General features: G+C 39.7%; 2 protein-coding genes across 5 annotated transcripts; one reads left to right on the top strand and one right to left on the bottom strand.

Moving 5' to 3' along the window:
• Positions 1-661: 661 nt before the first annotated feature.
• On the bottom strand, positions 662-17,254 carry LOC144056803 (bone morphogenetic protein 7-like). Of its 2 annotated transcripts, XM_077573878.1 has the most exons (8): positions 17,084-17,254; positions 14,040-14,367; positions 8,377-8,566; positions 5,281-5,429; positions 4,954-5,160; positions 3,220-3,290; positions 3,023-3,133; positions 662-2,926 (listed from the first exon to the last, which is right to left on the bottom strand). In XM_077573878.1, the coding sequence occupies exons 1-8, from the start codon at positions 17,141-17,143 to the stop codon at positions 2,777-2,779; spliced, it is 1,266 nt and encodes a 421-aa protein (XP_077430004.1). In that variant the 5' UTR covers positions 17,144-17,254; the 3' UTR covers positions 662-2,776. The 2 variants fall into 2 exon arrangements, with proteins under 2 accessions (XP_077430004.1, XP_077430003.1); XM_077573877.1 differs by lacking the exon at positions 17,084-17,254 and having other exon boundaries at positions 14,040-14,577.
• rae1 (ribonucleic acid export 1) lies at positions 16,715-21,437 on the top strand. 3 transcript variants are annotated; one of them, XM_077573881.1, is made up of 13 exons: positions 16,715-16,881; positions 17,306-17,418; positions 17,496-17,600; positions 17,696-17,788; positions 17,863-17,949; positions 18,189-18,275; positions 18,402-18,473; positions 18,575-18,682; positions 18,781-18,887; positions 19,050-19,125; positions 20,118-20,312; positions 20,400-20,485; positions 21,068-21,437. In XM_077573881.1, coding segments are annotated over exons 2-13 (1,107 nt in total). In that variant the 5' UTR covers positions 16,715-16,881; positions 17,306-17,328; the 3' UTR covers positions 21,069-21,437. The 3 variants fall into 3 exon arrangements, with proteins under 3 accessions (XP_077430007.1, XP_077430005.1, XP_077430006.1); XM_077573879.1 differs by lacking the exon at positions 21,068-21,437 and having other exon boundaries at positions 20,400-20,489; XM_077573880.1 differs by lacking the exon at positions 21,068-21,437 and having other exon boundaries at positions 16,722-16,881; positions 17,246-17,418; positions 20,400-20,489.
• The last annotated feature ends 1,560 nt before the right edge of the window (positions 21,438-22,997 follow it).

Here is a 22,997-nt window from a genome sequence, read left to right as displayed (position 1 = left end):
AACCATTAGTATTATTTCAAACCACTTTGTAGAATTACAATATATAATATGCATAAAGTTAAAAACAAAAAAATAAATAAATAAAAAAGGTAAAAAAGATGGTCTGGCTACATATACAGTAGATGTATTGATACAGTACATATATTTATTTTCCATGTACTTTTTTTCTTTTCTTGTATTGGCTCAATAAGTGCATCTGAGTGTGTGAGTGGCTTCCACAGGATCTGAAAACGCTCCAAAAAGGACAATAACACCCCCTTGTGTAGAACTTTGCAATTTGCTTTGCACCAGATCTATCCAGCCATTTTATATTGCGCTAACAGGGTTATGGGTGCCTCAAAAGTCACCATGCATTAAGATTGTAATATGTTTGTATAGGAGATCCTCATTGTGATGATACTTACACTTTTAAAGGTCAAATAAGTTCTTAAAATTTATTAAGGTACCTCCTGTTGCATTGCTCAACTTTCTTTCCATTGTTGTTATACTGTTCAGTGACACTTCTTACATTTTCAAGCCTCAGGGCAATTGAGCAAAAATACATTTATTACATCAGAACAAGATGTTATCTGTCTGGAAGGATGATTTATCACAAGATGTTTCCTTGCAAACAACTTCAAACACCACCTCCGCCCTCCAACGTCCTCTCTCGTTACTCATGACATCCCCCCAGACCATTGGAAATCACACAACTTGTAAAGGTTGGAATGCGGGGAGTGCATTTCACGTGTGAAAGTGCGCTGCGTTCAAATAAGCAATAAATTCAACTGTTAATCAGTCAGTAAATAAAGCCCAGTTGGGCAGTGTACCGGTATAAAACACCTTTCTTGACATGCTGTTGGCCTCTCATGCCATCCTAACAAAGGAGACTAAATAAAAAAATACCAAGGTTAGTTTAGCGGTAAGCTAGCTGACATGACTCAAGTGGATAGATTTGAAATAGATCCAAAAGAACACGCTGGTTTCTGCTGCTAGCTTTTGGCCAATGTACAGGGAGGGATCCTGGAGATTAAAGTAAATTAAAAGGAAACTCTTCCCATATATTGACGCAGCTGCGTTGGTGCGTCCATGTACACTTAGTTATGTTTTCAAAAAGTGAAAACGAGGCTTGGTGAAGTGCTTTTGACAACACAGTGTAGATAAAGCTCTATATAAGTGTATTCCATTGCCCATGATAATCAATTTGGATTTTTCCTTTTTGGACTATGGCATATGTTTTGGGGCAAAAGTACAATTAGTAACCCATTCGAGTTGAATCGGGATTCGCTGATTAAATGGTAAACGAATAGCAAACGCAGATTTTGGGGGTGAGTCCGAGCTCTAGTATTTAGTAATCACCTACACGATCCCTGATTGTTTGGTTGAATTTAAGAATACTGGTCGCTGATTCAGTGGAGGCTGGTGTTTCACGCTGCCCCATCTATTCTTACTTCCTTTCTTTAATTTTTCCTCTGGTCTCTTGAGGTCTCTCTAATCAGTTGGAATTTAAAGGTTTCTGGGGTTGGTGTAAGATTCTCGTTTTATAACTCTGTGGGTGGCAAGTGGTGTTTGGTTGGTGCTGGATTTCACTTTGTTTCATCTGTCTTTCCTTTGATCCTTCCCCTGGTCTCCTGACAACTTCACAACTGTGGTGGAACTCTGAAGTATCGGGTTAAGGTGAAAGGTATGGGAATTTTAATAGGTTTCAGATTAATTTAAGAGCACAAACTCACAAGCACACACACACACACACACACAAAAGAGAGCAATGATGATGACATGTTGACTCTGTAAGACTGTCGAATGAAGAATACTGAGCTCTCAAAAAAAAAAGAATTTAAGAATTCTGTACGTTTTGGGTTTCTAGCCATTGGTGTCTTCAGCCATTTTGAGGAATTCATCATTTTGGTCTACAATATATGAGTTCTTATAACGACCATGAAAGGCAATTGGTATAATATTGTACATTATTTTCAGCTTTTAAAGATAATTTTTATGCACCTTTTATTTGTTTGATTACATTTCCACTTGCACTGTTTCTATGCTTTTTCTTGTAACACTTAAGTTTATTTGACTTTTAAGTAAATGTGACAATCAACATAACAGATGCATACCCACAGCCGATGGTGCAAAAGGTAATGTAAAAATTAATTTGCATGAATGATGCTGATATAAATATACACCAAGGAACTAAACCAATCAATAAGGTTTTTTAAGTCAACACATTATTTACAGTCTCGACTACGATTCATCACATCCGCCGAAGATCAACACCTAACTTGGTTTAACTGGCCTGCTGAACAGTCCTGGAAATACTTTGGTGGCAGTCTTGATCTCCTTCAGTTCTTCCAGAAGACGATGTGCAGTGTTGCTCACGTGGGAGGTCAAAGGTGAAAAGTTCATGTTCAATTCCTGATCAAGCATACACATCCATTCAGTAAATTGAATTGGATCCTCTCGTGGCTGAAAGGTCACAACTAAAATATAGACAGCACCTGATCCTAACAGTGCTACGGTTTAAAGCAGTTCAAGTATCTCTCTGCTCGGATTGATTTTGAGTGCAGATTTCCGAGTTGCACTAAAGAACATGAAAATAAGCAGTCTAAAAAACCCATTCTGTGTTCTAATTGCTCAGCTGCTGGTCATAAATAAAGTCCCACAGATAAAAGCTTACTCTGTGACAGGCAGTAAACCATTTCTTGTCTCTGGTTCCACCGCTTCCTCCTTTTTTCTTTTTTTTTCTTCTTAAAAACATCCCTCAGAAATGAGCTCATACTGTATAATGGATGATCAGCGGTCAGTGACAGCCACAAGCTCTGACCACCATGTTGCGGTACTTCTTTAGGATGACATTGGAGCTGTCATCAAAGTAGAGCACGGAGATGCCGTGGAGCTGTGTGGGAGCGCAGCAGGGCTTCGGCACCGTTCCCGGGTTGATAAAGTGCACCTGTGTTTAGAAGAAGTATAAATCTGTTTACACGGTTTGTCACAGACATAATGTGTGCGGTAAAGGTGGCTGTCATCAGGAATGTCCCAGACCTACCAGAGTTTGCACAATCGCGTGGTTTGTGGCGTTCATGTAGGAATTGAGCGGGAAGGCGCACTCCCCCTCGCAGTAGTACGCCGCATAGCCCTCTGGTGCAATGATCCAGTCCTGAAGGCAGTAAAACAGACATTTTAATAATAGATACATACATTTTAACACAAATATAAGATACATAAAAAAAACGTACACCTTACCTGCCATCCCAAATCTCTGAAACTGACATACAGCTCATGTTTCTTACATCCATCATTAGATATGCCGAGATCTGAAAATGTAAAAATATTAATTAAGCGCAAATGACAATGAGGTAATAAGTAAAATAAGAAGCACCAAAAAACGCATTTATTACAACAACAAAAAATGTTTAAGGAGTTACAAACCCAGCAGGTAATATATTAAACGTTTGAAAAAATTGCTGGTTAATAGGGGTTTGTAACGGGCTTTGTATTCGTCCTGAACCGTCTCGGACATCACGTGCATACATACACTCAAAACGATGAATACGCAACTTCATTGCAGTATCCACAATCCAAACCAGGTGGCAGTAATGCGCCTAAATCAGTTTGCCAGCCGACAATAAAAAAATTTAAAAACAGAAGAAAAAAATGTCCTGACAACAAACGGACATGATAGTTTTTTCCCCACAGTCAATAAATGGTCATTTGCATGTGCTTTTGTTTACATAATATGTTTGTAATATTCACTTGCGCCGCTTTTTGCGTCTCCTGTCAAATAGATTTGAGTCGGCACTCACGAACGCAGCACACACACTCACACACAGACTAGGAAAGGACTAGTGGAGCTAGTGGGCTAACACAGCTATCTCTACGGCGCTCTTTTTGTACTATTTCATTGCTCTTGGATGAATGGTTTTGTGCTATCGGTACACCCCTACTGGTTAACCTGTAAGCGTTATTTAGTTTTGATTAAATTCTTGTAATTTTGTCCAAAATCAGGCTTTTCTTTTGAAGTGTGATAACGTAGTCATTTATGAATATTTTTTTCACTTTCAACCGCTCAAAATATTCACTGGCATCAGACCTATCTATACATATAAAGTTGTTGTTCTTTTGTTTTTTTATGCCCCCTATGGACAATAATAGCTGTATTATGCTAACAACAAAATTAACTATGCTGTACATATCTATATCTATATCTATATATATATATATATGTGTATATATATATATAAAATAAGTCTAATTTGTATATTTCATATGACATACTGTAGTTAGAGGTTTGAATAAGTCCATAATTCACAACAATATAATTTTTTATGCATGCCCAGTTTTTACACAATGACAGTTTTCTGAATAGCACAACATTCTTGTAATTTTGTCCAAAAACAGGCTTTTCCTTTGAAGTGTGATAACTCAGTCATTTATGCATATTTTTTCACTTTCAACCACTCAAAATGTTTAGGGACATCAGACCTATCTATGCATATATGTTTTTTGTTTTTTATTGTTTGTTTTTTATTTAAGGCCCCCAATGAACAATAATAGCAGTATTATTGTAGTACCAAAACGAACTATGCTGTATATATGTATAAAACAAAAGTCTAATTTGAATATTTCATATGACATACTTAGAGGCTTGAATAAGTCCATAAGTCATAACAATATATTTTTTTATGCATGCCCAGTTTTTACACGATGGCAGTTTTCTGAATAGCGCAAAATTCTTGTAATTTTGTCACAAATCAGTCAATCTTTTCCTTTGAAGTGTAATAACTTCAAAGGAAAAGCCTTTGAAGTTATCACACTTCAAAGGCTTTTTTCCCCACTTTTTTATGTATATACTGTATTTATATATGTATATATATATATATATATAAAAGTCTAATTTGAATATTTCATATGACATAGTTAGATGCTCAAACAAGTCCATATACTTGTGTTTGATTTGAAATTGTGTGAAATGGACACCTGTTGCGGCTTCGACTGCCTTTAGTGCATCTTGGACGGTCTTCTGTGGTTTGGAGCGGTTCGAGTGGCGCCCCCTGTGGCCATGAGCAGAACGGGTGTTGCGAAAGCGAACCTCGTTGGATTTAAAGAAGGCAACCAGAAAGGGTCGCTTTTGTTGTGCGCCGCTGCCCGTTAACAGCCCAACCAGTCGGGGGGTCTTCCTAAAACCTGTAGTGGAATAGAGTGACAGAGTTTTGCAGATGACAGTGTTTCAGTTTCTGGGTGGTCTTGATCACATGAATATCACATGACACACATTATAGGTAATAATGTATCAAGTTGACTGACCATAGTTGTCTTCCAGGAACAGTTGAAGGCCCAGGTTGTGCTCAGGGTTGGCCAGCCAAAGATTACTGGTGGCAGTCAGGTCAAAGATGAGCCAGCCCTGCTCTGCAGCCCACACCTCTCGCTGTTCAACCAGCAACAGCTCCACTTCACTGCAAAAAGTTGATAAAACGGTAAATGTGTGATAATGTTCCTGGGTAAATTCCAAATAGTAAAACTTGCATTTACAATAACATTCATCCATGAAACAATGAGGAATTCCACTAGTCCCCATAGGTCAGGGGTCAGCAACCTTTATTGGCAAAATAACCATTTTAGGCCAAATAAATAACAAGAAAATCTGTCTGGAGTCGCAAAGCATTTGAAGATTGTGATGAAAGAAACAGTGGTTTAGTACCGTAATGTACTGAGGGCCCAATTAGAGCTAATTAGGGCTGCACCACAAGAAAAAATAGGAGAGCAACATCCAATACGTAGACATTAATTTTATTCTACCTTTCCTCTTCCTTCCTTAAAAAAAATAATAAAAATTCAGACTTCGTTTTTCATACATTTTAGATTTTTCTGCCTTTATTTTTCTGTCTAATTTCTGACATTTTGGACAATTTTATGGACATATTATGGTAATTTTCTGCCTCTTTTATTGCTTTTTCTGACATTTTATGTTTGTTTGTTTTTTACATTTTTTGCTATCCATTTTCTGTCAATTTTGTGGAAATTTTTACTGTAATTATTTATTTGTTTGTTTTTGGACATTTTATGGTAAATATTTGAACGTTTTCTTTTTATGATGATTTTCTGCTTTTCTTCTTTTGTTTTTGGACATTGGATGGTTACTTTTTGAATATTTTTTCTGCCTTTTTTTATTCGAATCTCTGACATTTTTAGCAATTTCATGGACAATTTAGGGTAATTTTCTGCTTTTCCTCTTCCATTTTGAGCAATTTTAGGTATTTTAAAAACCTTTTTCATCTACCTTTCATCTCTCTTTTTCTGACAATTTAAAAACGTGGACTCTAACATTTTTTAAACATTTTATTACCAGTATTCATTTTTTAAAATCTAAATCATTAATTGATTTAAAGAATACTTTATCTAAAAAAAAATCAAACTACATTTGTAAATAATAATAATAATAAAATGGATGATGGCTGGCTGGATAATAATAAGAATAATAATAATAATAAAAATTTGATCCACAGGGAGCCAGAGAAGAGGGACGAAAGAGCTCCAGAGCTGCCATAGGACTATAACTTGAATCTCATTTCACTTCTGGAGTAAGTACACGTAACATGTTAATAGTAGACAAATTGGGGCAATATCATTATTTTCCTCACACCATCATTATGAACACTGACACCACTTCAACAAAATGGCGGAACAGTGTGTGGTCTCCTTTTAAGGGCAAATTTCACAGACAATAGCTTTGTTTACAGACTGTTTTTTAGACCCTCAAGCAGACGTCTGTCTTTTGTTTTGACGCCTGCTCGTCTGCACTGAGTGGCCTTTATGTAAGGGCTTGCGAATGACAATGGTCCTGCAGTCAACATTGTCGTCAGCCCTACTGTCACCGGTGAAGGGCCTCGCTCCCCGTCCTCCACCATATCCTTCCAACATACTGAGATTAGCAAATCTGTGCCTTAAAAAGTGGCTGTGCAATAATTGTATATTAAAATCAAAACATCAGAATCACAATGTTATGTTCGTACAATCGGTTTAAAATTATAATTACTATTAACTTGAAGTGCCACGTAGCTTGTGGCTGGGTGCTGCGCACACGTCTCCAAATCTTGTACACCGTAGATGGCGGTTCGTACAATCGCTCGTGATTGGTCAGATTGATGGCGTACTCAATTTTTTTTCCCCCCAGATAGTTTCCGTGAAGGCAACTGTGTAAGCACAGGCGACACGAACCCACTTCCCGCCCAGGAGACCGCGTTTGTGTGAGATTGTGCGGATGTATGTGTTGAGGGGTGAAAACAAAAAAACAAACTGTGTTTGCTAAGAACGGAGCTGGAGTGTTTTGGCGAGTTATGGTTGACATCAACTGTTGCAATTTGACATTAAACCAACACTAAGGAACTTAGAAACTTCAGTTTATGTTGATTTTGGCGCCGCCAAATGGACAAAAGCGGTAATGTTATGCCTGAAGGAAGACCATATTTCCATACCATATTTCAAGCGCACTGCTCCGTTTTTTTTTTTTCGTGCGTCGACATTCAAATTGACTTCATTCCTTGTAACAAATGGGTAAAGGGCTAAGTGACGTATGCCATAAAACAGTCAGCACTTTTGTAGTTTTTTGTGTGGCAGTGTTCTTACCATCGTCCTCAAAGTTGCTTAGTGCCAGCAAAAATTATAAAGGCTCCCTCAGGCCGTGGCAAAGGCGCTATTCAACTAGTTTTAAGTCGATGTTTCATCAGAAGAGTTACGAAAATATTTTATTAAGGTTGAAAAGTTCCTTAATGCTACTTTAAATAATTGCCATGGTGATGAGCAAACGTTCCCCTGGGCCTCAAAAATTGGCCATAAAATGCAAAGGAATCTCCACTCTGTGGCATCCTAGCCAATAGAAGCCGTAGCGACACCCCGACTTGGAGTGAAACTCCATCAGAACCTGATGTGTATTGCGCACAAGTATGAAGGCAAACGCACGAGCGGGGCTCCGCTGTTAGACATAGAAGTATAACGAGGCCTTTAGCTTTGACATGACAAAAATCACAGACTCCCACACATAACGTCAACAAAGCTCCCACACCAACTGGACAAACACAATAGACTAAATACACCACCACTAATGAGACACACCTGGGCAAACACAAGTGGCTGAGGGCACTGATTGGTGACACACAGGTGGACAAGGTGAAACAACGAGACAAGGGAAGAAACCAGGAACACGACAAACACCAACCATGGACAAAAACAACAAGAACACCCATAACAAACAAAAACCCAAGCCCCACAGAACCGAAACATGACAATAGATAGATCATGTGGAAACATAATCGTATTGAATGCCACAGGTTGTGTTTTCCCACCCCTCCTGCTCAAGAAGCAGGGGGGAAAAAATCTGAAAAGTTACATAAAAAGTATGCTTACCTGTCCGCAGCCTCATGCAAGACCTGGTAAACGCTGATTCTGAAGGTCTCATTCTCATAGCGTTCCTGAATGGAATCCTTAAAAATCCTCAACTCTGCTGCTGTGACAGCCTCTCCCTCTGGAATACGGGAAAGATCGAATCTGAATTCCCGTTGGTGCTTCTGGTACAGAAGTTCTTGATCCTGATCAACTGTTAGAAAAGAAAAATGGACATGTGGAAATGCTTTATTTATATATTCACATCAAACTTCTGGCAGAAGCTATAAATCAACATTTGATTGAGGCTTTTCTGCACCATTTACAATCCACTCCATTATAATAACACCATGATTCATGGTTTATTATTTCAAGCCAGCTGCCGCACACTAAACATTTGACTCTCAAAAAGAAAGTTTCTCCCTTGTGAGGAAAAGTTAAGCCACTGTGTGATGTGAAAGCAGACAGGGACGTCAAGTTCTGTCAAAACTGTTTGAGACTCCGACAATCCTCTGATGTGTGTCGCCTCTCGCCACATCTCGGAAACGCCGCAGCAGGAATAGAAAAACTCTCGCCTCAAGTCTGCGACAGGATTGATCTAAACATCACTTAAGTCTGCCATACATGCCAATACGAGGGACAAAAACACACCCGGCATCCAATTTGGTTCCCACATGTGTGTGCCACAAGAAAAGGCCCATTAAGGCACTGCCCGGAAAACCACAGCTGCCAGTGTGCTTTTACAAACACATTCACATGAAGTATAGCAATCCACACAATTCATGTCGCTGCCAGATTGTGTAGCACCTCCCTGATCCGTTTCCCATGTATCACTGTCCCTGATTGTTCAGCGTGGACGTCAAGCTGCAGTAGCATTGTGGCTTTTCCGCCCTGCCAGATGAAACCTTGCTCAGACTTTCCAGAAGAATGGCGGTCAGAAAAGACCCCAAAGCTTCCTGACGCTTCCCAGTGTTTTTGCAGCATTAGGCAACGTGTTTGTCCTTGGAGAGAGTGCCGAAGGTCTCCGGCGAAGGTGCGCCTAGCGGTCCAGCGCGGCGATCAGCAGCCCGCTGACATCACTGTAACATCAGAACACAAAAGCCTCCATCGCTATAATTTTAATTTCATAGCCCAAAAGCCTGACACACATTGACACGTCTTTTCAAAATACTTCTAACGCCACACACACACACACGTACACATGCCCACTCGCTCTTAAGAGCCGTGCATTCTGAACCCTGCTAGTCATTTGTGTGACCGCAATTAAATGCTGGAAGGGAGCAGGGGGTATTTTTATGAAAGCAATAATTGCTTGTAAGGACTTGGCGTGTTTACGTTAGGGACCATTAGCTGCTAAGATCAGACCTCAGATATGCAAACTTCCCTCTGGGAGGGATTTCAACACTTCAGTTTGCCCCTGACACTGCAGGGCCACACAGACATGAACCGTTTGTGATTTTCAGAGACATTTTTGTCAAGAAACAGCATGGGTGGTTTCCGACTTATCGGAGGGTAGCGAAATAAAAAGGAAAAAAACATGACTTGGGAATTATTTGTGAAGACTTTAAAATATCAAATGCATCACTTGAAGCTCAGCCTTTACATGTGGTCTATTACTCAAGAGAACACTTTAGCCCCATTCGCACCATTTAAAGCCTACGTGTGTTGACAAGTTTGACAGCATTGCACAAACTACAAACTGTTTTCTTACAGATTATCACAGTTACCAAGAGGACTTTGTCAAAACAAATGTTCCCCATGTGAATACATCTGCTCCAGACAATGTCTGTTTGTTTAGGATTTGCTGAGATTCATGAAGTTTGACAATCAGTACATTTGGAGTGTCTAAACTACAAAACTACCACAAGGATTGAAACCTGCATGCGCTTGTTTATTGGGAGCGAGTCTACTGAATAAGAAAATTACAGTGATTTTCTTAGCATGATCCCCTGACGTGAACCCTGACATCAACATCGCAAAACTGTTTTGTGTTTTTCTTGAAGCTTTTTTCCCCTTTAAAAAGACAAATCTGTTCAATCTTTTAGTTGAAAAAAAAATGTGCAGTTCAAATCTCCAATGATACAAACACATTTTCATTCCTGTGGATCGTCAAGCACTTTGCAAATTTTCTATTGTATGAATAAAATCTTATCAACAAATCATTAAAACCCGTCCCAACAATCCCACCCCCCACAATGAAACTGACAAACATAGTCCACCTGCAGGATAAACCTTCATCTGCTAGAAGCTGTGATCTTTACAGGGGAAATACCATAATCCATTTAAGTCTTGAAGCCATCATCTGGGGACCACCATGCCGCTCCAACACAATGAGGGGCCCAAGAAAAAAAAGAAAAAAAGAACGACACAGGAGTCCATGGTGTGCTTAAAAGGGGAAAACCTTCAATTTAAAAAGCCTTTGCATACTACTAACGTGTTGTGTTCTTTCATATTGATTCATCTCAGATGGCTCTTTATTTGTGTGTGTATAAATTCTAACTCAATGACATTAAAGCAAATGGACAAGAGTATAAACAGGTCTTTAAATTAAGATAAACTTCATCTCTTCCCAATTGGCCTTTAACCCTCTGACAGACCCTGAGGCAGCAATGCTGCAGGATAAAATGTGACATATTGGCACCAGGCTGTCTGTCATATAGATAGATGTTTAAGCAATGCCGCTAAAAATTGAATCTACACTTCTAAAAATGTAAAAGCTACAAAATGGTATTATACAACTTATTTCAGCAACACTACAACCACTACGTAAGAGCTTTCGAAAAAATTGAAGAAAAAAAAGCATGAGATGTACCATATTACCATGTTAATTAAAGGGAAGCACGTTCAAGGCATGTAGTTAGCATGTCAGCCTTCCAGTCAAAGGTTCTGTGAATGAATTTTGACTTGGGCCTTTTCTAGCATTTGTATGTTCTCCACGTGCTTGTGTGGGATTTGTCCCATATTCCAAAAAACATAGGGCCCCTATGAGCAGAGAAAGGGCACAGGCTGTTGACAGGAACATATTCTGAGTGAAACTCACAGATGTTACCCCCAAAATAGCACTACAATTATTATGAGACAAAGTGCATTCACACACTATAATTTCAGGATGCGCCATTGTGATAGTTAACCTTTGCAAGGCTTTTTTCAACCCAGTGTCTGTTGGATTGGACTCGAAATTGTCCATAAAGGGGCTCAGGGATCCTCAAACAACAAAATTATCACATTGATTGATTTTTCATTTTAGTTCTCTGGTCTGTTACTTTGATTTTCTCTCTAAATTCAATAATATCCATGAATTTGTCATTAAAATGAATAAAGTTGCAGAATTTGCATATTTCCTGTTCGAATACATGGGCTGAAGAGAAGAGCGGCTGCAATGAGTCATAGCGTCCTTCCTGCCTCATGCGACCACGCACACATTAATTGAAACAGGCCATTAATGGTGCACGAGATATTGTTGTTTGTCTTAATATCACCAAATATACTTGTTTTATCACACGTGTTCTGCACATGCTGGCGTTCAACAGTCGGTTGAATATTTTTAATGAATGTGTGTGACCTTTTAACCCTGCCTTCAAGTGCTATGGGAAAGATGCATCTTACCACTCGGAAACTCTTAATTACAACCGAGTCCTGTTCATGTGATTTTGTTGTTATAGCAAAATTGTGTATGCTACGTAATTATGTAGATTCTAAAACAACCTGCTGGGCTAGCTGACGTTAACGTCACAAATCCTTTGGCACTCTCCGCCATGTTGAAACTTGAATAGTTCTCTCAACTCGGAAACTCGGGTATCAAAATAAACTCCCAGTTGTCCGGTTGAAAATACGACATGAGGGGGCATTCGGGTGCAATTTTCTACTCGACGTGGTATTTACCATAATTTCGATACCACATGAAGGCAGCATTATTTGTCTTTCAGAGAGTTTACGGTGGAACAAAGAAAGTACCGTGCCACTGCCAACAGGTGGCAGTGCTGAGCTCCACTGGTGTAATGCGGAGAAGAAGGGTGACGCTTTTTCCGAGTAAGCCCTGGATGCAGAGCGCAGTTGGAGACGTGCCTCAACGTCGGATGGACCTAAACATTTGACTTCGCCAACACGGATTCTTCTTTCTTTCTTTGTTGTTAAACCTAACCATAACCCTACCACATAACGATTACAGTATGTTTTGAACACTTTATTGAGCAACAAAAATTGAAAACTTACCAAAACCCAACTACTAACCTCAACCGTCCAGTGATGCTGGGGACATGTAGTACTGCACTTCCGCCTCTTCCTCAAATCGTTTATTTATCTCCACCCCGGCTGACTGAGGCTTTTGAGTGTTTGGGAACTTTCGATGCTCCATAATATGTTTAAAAAACACACACACAACGTTACGATATAAGACGGCGCATCATTAAATCTCCCCCCCAAAAAATTGTTTAAACCATTTTGAAAAATCCGTATGGGCGGAGTCAAACATTTAAATCCACCCGACTGCACTCTGCATCTAGGGCTACTTGCTTTTTCCTGCTAAATATTAAGCAATGGTTATTTTGCTGTGATCAGTCAATCACCGGAGTGATATATTCTTGGCCTGGGGTAAATCTGTTATTTTACAGTGAGTACAGTAGGTTGGCCGTGGATAGGTTATGTTAGCATGATGCATAGGCTGCTGGGAAACGATTATTTTGCCTCGAGTCATGAACAGTATGTGGTTCCTGTCTTGCTTCATCCCCCTTTGTCTCTTTTCACGAAGTTTTCATTTTGTTTTACCACCTATGGGCTGTTATCATCATTACCAGCCTAACCCTAGAAAGCAGGATTATCAGGCAGTAGGGTGCCCTTTGCGTGTTTCTCATGCGGCAATCGTGTCTTTTACTTCTTTGAATGTGGAAAATGAATCAACACAGGGCGGATCCAACTCCCTCACGGCAACATTGACAGTCAAATTTTCATATCAATTTCAATTATTCGATAAACACGTGAAACAAAACAGCTCGTTCACAACTCCTGACTGGCTGCATGTGTAATCAAAGTAAATAATAACAGAAAATAATAATAATAAAAATAAATAAAATGGTAAGAGTAGTATTTAAACCCGTGACATGGGAGCTTCATTGGGACCAGTCCCTCCCCACTACGCCACAATAGTTTATACTTGCAGCACTTGCGCAATTCACGGCAGGCAGCAAATTGCCAGTCACGGAAAAATAACCACTGCGTAAATATTATTTTGTTTTTCTTGCTGAACATTGTAAATTGGCTGAAGCACAATTAAAAGAATTTAAACCAAACATTTCAATTAAGCTCAAAATTTAAATACATGCCAATTGTTGTTCATATTTTTATATCTGAATCTAGAGGAGTCAGTGCCTCACCAGTCATGAACCTCACAGCATGTCAACTGCACCAGGTAGGCTTACATCTTGACTGACCATGAAAAAAAATGACCCATGGTGGACATAAAACTACATAGACGTTACGATTTTCAGTGTGGAGTAGAGACAAGAAAACCAAAACACGAATGAAATAATTGAGGCCATCATCACTTGACGACGTGTCCAGTAGCTATATTCAAAATGTACACATGCCTCATATGTGGGCACCGCTATATTAATCAAGCAAATGCAAAAAAAGAAACTTACAGCAATTTGAATATTTTGAATAACAAGGAAACATCCGTGAAATAAACTTACCGAGATTGACAAAACTCATGACCATATCAGCATCATCCAGGAAGCGGCTGTCCTGCAGGGTCACCAAGTTGGAAGCCTGGGAGTCCAAATGGGGATTGTAGCTGGAATATCTTGTGTGCGGCGCGTCTGCCGAGGCAGTATTATACAGGTCCAGCATGAACAACGGGGCAGCGTTGAGCCTGGAGTCGACCTGCGATGGTCGCGGGCGATGAGGCAGTCCCAAGATGGAAAGAATCTCCCGCTGCATGTCCCTGCGCTCCTGGCTCCTCAGTCGGCGGTGGATGAAGCTGGAGCGCACATCGTTGTCCACCGAGAAGTTGGAAAAGGACTTTGTGGACAAGACGCCACAACTCCAAGTCAGGAAAATGATTAGTGTCCCCAATGCGCACGTCACAGTTCGAACCATGTTTTTACGCGCGTCTCTAAAAGATACTGAAGTAATCGATCACTTGTAAATATTTCCAGGATCAAAAATCGAACAGGCTAATAATCTCATCAAAATATGCGGTCATCTGATGTAACACTGCTCTCTTGTGTGTTCCCGTCGTGCCCTTTCTTTGCTTATGGCAATTTTGGAGCGCGTTTAGAGACCCTATGTCTGAAAAGGAGGGGCGGGGGAGGGGGGCTCATTGGGGGGAATTAACTACAGTACAGTGAAAAGAATGGAGTGTCTTTTTAAGAAGCTTGTCCATATATGTTGGCGTGTTTTTTAACAAGTGTCATCCATATTATATTTAAACGATTTGAAAACTTTTGGCCATCAAGAGGTTAAAAATAAAAATAATAAAATCCCCCTGCAGACCCCTAATCAACATAGACTTCTTTGAACTGAAACAATCAGGTTGGTCCCACCCTAATCATTTGGGGGTGTACTCTGAGCTGCTGTTTAGTGGCAAGAAGGGACTTGCCAATGGCCCCAGTGAATTAGTGTAACAATGTGCAAAGCACTCACCGTTGTTTTAATAGGTGGGTAATGGCTCAAGGTGTGGGTGATGAATGCATAAAATTAAATCCAATTATTTGGTGCAGATTACACGAGTGCTACTGTGAGTTTGAATTAAACAAACTTGCATCAACAAAGTAAGATACAGTATGTAGCCTACTGTATGTCTGTGCAGTGGTGTGCGGGGGGGGGGGGGGGGGGGGGCAGTACACCAGACGCATGCCTAAATATAGGCTATATTCTATCCGGCGGATATACTGTAGGCCGTATATTGACAGCAAATGGAAAATTATTTATTCCGTCTCACCACCCGTTGATGAAAAGTTCTGTGGGGCATTCGTATTAAAGAATGGGGGCAAGGTAACAGACTGTGGCTATATATTGAAAGAAAGAAAGTAGTAAAACCTTTCATTGTCACCACCCACCCACACCACCACCCCACCCCCAACTCGAGCATCCACAATGTCTAAAAAGTATGTTTTCGCTTAAACTGCAACTAGCAGAAATTGCTTCGTCAGTTTGCATCATTTTGTTAGTTTTCTTGAGTGACACCGCTAATGGTTAGCATGTCTGCCTCACAGATCTGATGTCTGGAGTTTTCTGCTCTCAACTTGCCTGCCCGACTTCTTCCCACATTCCAAAAACAATCATACGCACTCACATTCTCACCTGTAGGAAATTTAGTGTCTGATTAACAGTGGAAGCAAGTGGGCAGCAGGTATTGTGTAAAAGGCCTGTCAAGATTTGTATTTGGTAGTGATTCTCAAAATGATAGTGGGAAAATTAACTTGTCTCATAACCAGGCCTCAGTCCTACATTGCCTAGGAAACAGAATAGAGAGCCAGGCTATGCCATTTTTTTTAAATTGTTCTCGGGGTTACAAAGGATTTGGCCCTGTGCCTAGCAACAAGCAAACTGCACAAATGTGTGTCCTATATGCAAACTGACATTTCATCTTATTAGCCTTGTTCTCAATGTTCCCATCAGCCAAGGTTGAGGTGTGCAAATTACAAACTACAAATATGTGATTACTGTACTTCAGTATTTTTCAAATACTGTATCTGATTGTGAATCTTAGTTGGGTATTCATTCTTCTACAAATGTTTGCTTTGATTCCTCAAATTTGAAAGATATCTTAGTTTCTGCTCCGTACTTTCTACGCCTGCTATTTTTGCTTACTATTGTTAGAAGTTGTCGACTAAACGAATGGTTTGGGTCTAATAAAAACACATAAAGGTGAGGTGCATTTTTCCACACGTTTCAATGTCAGCTAATGTATAAATTTTAATTATGCTGCTTTGTTTTGCTCAAGCAGGACCTCTTGTCAGGGCAGTCATTATCCTGTCAGAATTAAGTGCAGCAAAGCTGTGTTTAATGTTTGTTTTTTTCCCTTCAGTATGAGCAATGTACAAGTTAATAAAACAGGTGAATTATTTAGTGTGCAGCAAAGGTTTTTGTGTTTATGTGATAACCATTCAACACGGGTCACTTTTCAAAGGCAGCCAAACGAGCCCAGAAATTATGCGAGCATTCAGTTTGTAAACTGTACAGTTTAATAAACCAAATTATTATACATTATTAATGACAATAATACAAATGTTTAACAGATAGTATTACACATATGTTCACCAGAAGGCTTAAAAATACCTCAAATAAAGGTTTAAAATGAAATTCAAAACGAGCACAAATCAGAACCCAAACAAGTGCCAAGATTTTTGTCCTACACTGCCCACAAGCGTTAAACCCACAAAGTGCAACTTCCTCCCGGCACCCTACGTCACCAAACTGCGACACAGCGCTAAGCTAAACAAGCGCCACATTTTTGTAGCGCTGAATAAATTTGTGATATTCGGCTCAACGTCGGAGTCAAAATTGGGATAAAAGAATAACGAATTCGGGGTATGTATACTCATTGATAAAAGATAGTCAGTATTGTTTAAATATTGTGAATACCGCTGTTGCTCAGGAGACGTTTGCCGGTCTAAAGTGGAATATTTCCAACAAGCTATCTAGCTAATGTTAGCTAGCTCTGAAGTCATGATATTTCACACTTACATTTTATGTGAATAATCGTATTAGAATAATGGAGTCAGATCCTTACTTTACATTTTGTCCTTGTCACCATTGCGCTTACTTCCCAACTGGGTGGGTTCTGTGCCATTTGTTATATACCCGCCCTCGTCGAATGCAGATTTGTATACGTTGCGAGGCAAAGCCTTTGCTTCCAGTATACAGTATTTGACTTTAAATACTTGTCTGTCAGAATTTCTACTTGCAGTCCGGATGATGAGAGGCCATATGCATTTTCTCTTACCACGTATAGATCGGGAATTGCGGTAATGCACCATGAGTTTATTTGGCACCAATTCCGGTTTTGGAACAACGGGAACTGGCGTTTTTGGAAACGCAACGACTGACACGCACAATCCTATGAAGGTAAATAGCAAACTGGCTACACATAGATTTATTGACTTGTTACTGTGTCAAATATTGTACTTTTTTGAGTCGCTTAGGATGTTGAAGTGACTTCCCCACCTGATGATAGTATCAGCTGTCTGGCTTTCAGCCCCCCCACCATGCCTGGGAATTTTCTTATTGGAGGATCCTGGGCTAATGATGTGCGTAATTGCGGGGGGTTCAGTAGTTTCGAGGCAAGTTTTACTAAGTGTGGTTATGCAAAATAAGAACATATGTCTGTATGATGTGTCATTAGGTCCGCTGCTGGGAAGTACAAGACAACGGACAAACTGTCCCCAAAGCTCAACAGATGCACACAGGTCCTGTGCTTGATACATGCTGGAGTGATGTAAGTCTTACCATACATGAAGCTCTCTTGTATACAAACAAAAACACATTTCAACATGCTTGCTATTTATCCAGGATGGTAGTAAAGTGTTCACTGCTTCCTGTGACAAGACCGCTAAGATGTGGGATCTCAACAGCAATCAAGCAATGCAGATTGCACAGGTAATAAGTGCACTTATCTTCAGATTGGAATCAGGCCTCTTCGAAATGGGCCAATATAAGTGCGGCCTAAATACATAGATTTGGTCTCAACATGCAAATAAAATAGTAAAAAAACGAAATACTGTAGCATTACATTGGAATTGGGCACTGCTTGGACCTGCAGTGTAAACCCAGCCACAGATATAAAGCATAATCATCAAACTTTCTCCTTTCTCGCTCACAAGCATTTTACTTAACAGCACGATGGGCCAATCAAGTCGATTCACTGGATAAAAGCACCAAACTACAGCTGTGTCATGACTGGGAGCTGGGACAAAACACTAAAGGTGCACTCTCCTGCGTCCTTACATTGTAATGCATAAACTAGTGCTCAACCTAAATGAGTGCATGAACACAAGAATATATATCTTCAACCATTCATACATGACATGCTTTTGTTGTTTGTATTCCAGTTTTGGGACACCCGCTCGCCCAATCCTATGATGTCTCTGCAGATGCCTGAAAGATGTTACTATGCTGATGTTGTACGTTGACTTGAAGAAGGATCATGCAGTATATTCTCACCTAACGGATTATGTGTCGAGCGGGTTTTCTTTCTTTCTCTCAATATGATCTGCCTCTGCAGGTGTACCCCATGGCGGTGGTGGCTACAGCTGAGCGAGGCCTGATTGTGTACCAGTTAGAGAACCAGCCCTCCGAATTTCGCAGACTTGAATCTCCCCTTAAACATCAGGTGAGTAGATATTTTTCATTGTTAGGAAACATACATTCATGCTCTAAAGTGTAATATTCCGAATGTGTAAGTCACTTTGAGTCTAATATATTTTGTAGCACCGCTGCGTGGCCATATTCAAGGACAAGCAAAACAAGCCAACTGGCTTTGCACTGGGAAGCATTGAGGGACGTGTTGCCATCCACTACATAAACCCTCCTAACCCGTAAGCGTCAAAACGAAGACTTGCATTTTTGTTTTATAGTAGTATTTCAACAACTACTCAATTGTTAACATGATTCCATTTACATGATTTCAAGTAGCAGTTAATGTTATCAAATGTACAAGCAATAATCTGGGACAAATGTGTTTGCCCGTTTTCACATAGCGCCAAAGACAACTTCACCTTCAAGTGCCACAGGTCGAATGGAACCAACACAGCCACCCCACAGGACATCTATGCTGTAAGACTTCGATTTCTTTCTCTTCTTTTTTCTTTTCTTTTTTTTTAAAACTCCATTATAATACTACATGACATGGTCCCCACAACTCACTTAACTGCAGGAAGTGACCACACTCATGAAATCACATGAAAACTGGCAAACTATATTTCTCTGACAATGTCAATCAAAAACAGTTCTTCATCATTAGAAGCTCATATTCGACCTGTTTAGCTGTACGTAAACTAGTGCTCAACTTAAATGAGTGCATGAACACAAGAACAGTTTTTAAAATTTAGATCATGATTATACTAATTTGTATTTAAATTCTTGTGAATTTGAGTTTTAAACCTAAATTGTTGCTTTGTTAGACATATGTTTTTGCAACATTTATTGAATTTGTTCTGTAATGTGTACATTAACAGAACTAATTTATAATAAATGGGCCGCCATTTCATTCAAACACGGCTTAGTTTCTTGACCAAACCTAGAAAGCAAGTGAGCCATGATTGGTCGTTAGCGATTTTCTCAGCACAGGTGATGTCATCTTCAGTCGATAGCAAGTGGAAGATAACATTAACTTAACAAATTAACTTAAAAATTAACAAAATATTAACTTTTTACTGCTTAAAATGGCTCAATGATTCAAGTATCCCCAAAATTTCATGAAATCAATGGCAATTTTCTATTCTCATTTCTAGTTCCTAATCATAAAACGACCATAAGATGCCGTTTATCAGTGCCGATACCTTGCAATAAGGCCGGGTATCGCCCATCCCTAGTTATTATTATGAATATGGACAATCAATTTATAGAGCATATTACTATGCATACAATTTATAAGTGTATTTATCATCCATTATGTCAGGAAGTGTTAACCATATACCATACATTAGGCAGTTGTTGAAATAAAGGAATAGTGAATCAATGAACGATAACTTAAAAAGTAGTACAAAGCTGCTGAGGTAGAGAGGGAATGACAACAAATAATCAATATGCTTTTTCTTCTTTACCAGGTCAACGCCATTTCCTTCCATCCTGTTCACGGGACTCTGGCGACTGTCGGCTCAGATGGTCGCTTCAGTTTTTGGGACAAAGACGCCCGCACCAAGTTGAAGACATCGGAGCAGCTGGACCAGCCCATCACGGCCTGCTGCTTTAACCACAATGGCAACATCTTTGCATATGCTTCCAGCTATGACTGGTCAAAGGTAAGATGTCTTGGGAAAAAAACATGTTTATTTTGCATAGTATGATATTATAATGTGAAAATGCATTGAGGTCGCTAATTTCTTCAGGGCCACGAGTACTACAACCCCCAGAAGAAGAACTACATTTTCTTGAGGAATGCTGCAGAGGAGCTGAAGCCTCGGAACAAGAAATGGTGAGAGCCCGGCAAGAACTGTCCATTAGCCCGGATACCGAACTCGCCGGATGGGATCCGCACTTCCTCTGTGCACGCGTGGCTCACACTGGGCCTTTGTGACCACCACCGTGCAGCCCCTAGCATGCGTGGATATGAGCGAGCAGAAACGCTGATTCCAAGCCACTTCTTCTACAAGCAGAGATTCTAGCAAACTGGATCAGTGGGAATAGCAATTTACACAAGTGACTAAAATCTCTTTGAAGGCTTGTGTGGTTTCGACATCTGTTGCATGTACAATCTGCCTTTGCACATCGGCAATGAGTGGGTTGAGAATGGAGCTTGCAGGTTTTTGAAGCTGTATTTGCAGTGAGGCGTAGTATAGCGTGCTAAATGTTGATTGGCTATTTATAGAAAAATATATATTTATTAGAATACAGAATTGACAAGTCATTGGATTTGGGCAAGCAATATTTTACAATGGCTATTACCTACCACCATTTTTGTCCTGTTTATTCTGTGCAAAATGGGACATAATTTATTAAATAAAGAGCCTAAAATGAACTGTTCCTTTTCACTGACTGCATCACCTCCTTTCTATAGATTCTTCGTGCCAAGTCGCATCTGGTGTGGGGAAACGCAGACAACCAGATGCTTTAGTATGCGTATATACTCAAGAAAGACTCCTTCCATTTGACAAACACCTGGACCAGCTGCTGTGATGCTGCTTCCTGTCCGTGGACCAATCAGAGAGGCCTACACAACTCAGTGCTGATTGATGACAACTGCTTGGAAAACTGGTCGTATAAGTTTGCATATATATGGAGCGTTTGTCATTCATTTACATCTGGGTATGGTTTTCTTTTTTTCTTCTTTTTTTTTTTACACCTCTCCAAAGACTGTCCATTTTGAATTTGTTGTTACTCTGTGGTTTATCTCTGGAATGTTGCTGTAAAATAAACAAGTGAAGATACTTTGATTCTAATGTATTTATTCCATCTATTATCTGTATCATTTGCCCTCAGTAGGATCATAGCTGAAGTGGAGCCAGCTAACTTTGTGATAGTAAAAGTAATAACGAGTAAGAGAGTGAAAACCCAAGTGAGGAGAGAATACAGAAGCTTGAACCCAGAACCGCAGAAATATCTGTAAGGCAGATGTGATAACCACTTGTTCACTGTACTGCCATTTGTTTTTATTGCAACATACACATGGTATGGTATCACTCAGATTACTGTATGATTTTGACATGTAAACTAGTTAACTTTAGTGTTATTGGGACATAAATCACAAAATGGGATGATAATAGAAAGGTTTTGGTTTATGCTTGTGTTAAGCAAGTTGACCAGCAGGTGGAGCGTGTTGACTGTTTACTCTTAACTCGAAGGCGTTAGGTCAGGCCACCCACCTAAAGAAGGACAAATGTGATAAAAGATTATTCATACAGGTCGAATCCTTTTAACGTTGGGGCGAAACAGCTGTGAAGTGGGGTGGGGTTTGCCACTAGGATATAAATGAGGTCACAACAAAGGCCACATGTGAAAAGTGAACAGGGTCATAGTGCACAAGGTGTGAATTAAATGTCATTTTATGGACGTTATTAGAGTATCACCTCACTGTGAGCCTGACCCTTGGTACTTAGCGGTGGGACTCCAAGCCACCAAGGTGGGAAGATTTTTCTGCAGCTGCACTTCTCCATCTCCTCTCAAAGTGTTGCCACTTTCTTGCGGGGCTTGCCTCTTTGGTGTTAAATGTAAATCCTCAGCCCAGTGCAACCGTTTTAGTGTTTGAAGCAGCTCATTTAAGCTACATACCAAATAAGGACATACTTATTCACCCTCACTAAAAGGGGGATGTGGCTCCATTACTTTACAATATGAGAGATGGATAAAAAAAAAAGTACTGTATATTGTCATAACGGTGCAAAGCAGTAATGTGACTGAGTTACATGCATTATTTGGGTTGCGGGTGAGTTTGAGCCTTCAGTTAGTGGAGCCCAGAGTTAAAAGCAAAGATGGTGAATCAGCATTTAGCTGTTATGCTGCACACAAATGGAATCAGATGCTAAGTCAGCCCCAAGTGTATAAATCCAGGTTTAAAACTATGCCCCCGAACCTATGATTAAGGTCTTTTAAAACATTTATGCAATAGAATTGTCCAAAATGTTCTTGCACTGTATGTTCTTTTTACTAAATTTAGTAAGCTACTTTTTATTTCTTTTCTTTGCGTTTAACTCTCTTACTTTTTGTTTATTTGTAAATGGCTTTAAGTGTATTTTTAATTCTGTAAAAGACATTGTTACCTTGCGACTTGCCTATTAAATGTGCTCTAAAAATAAAGTAGCGCCTTGTCAGCCAGACAAACATTGATAATCACTAGACAAATATTTTCCATTCATTTTTGATAGTGTCTCATTAGGGTCAGGCGGGTTTGAAAGCCTAAGTTGACTTCGGGTGAGAGGTTGAGAGAGAGAGAAAGATTGATTGAATAAATTAATTAAATCAATGAAAATCAAGTTAGTAGTTTAGTACGC

Source organism: Vanacampus margaritifer, chromosome 8 (genome assembly GCF_051991255.1).
Source record: "Vanacampus margaritifer isolate UIUO_Vmar chromosome 8, RoL_Vmar_1.0, whole genome shotgun sequence".
Taxonomy (NCBI): Eukaryota; Metazoa; Chordata; class Actinopteri; order Syngnathiformes; family Syngnathidae; genus Vanacampus; species Vanacampus margaritifer.
The sequence above is the reverse complement of the archived record's forward strand: the minus strand, read 5'-3'. Positions and strand labels throughout refer to the sequence as shown.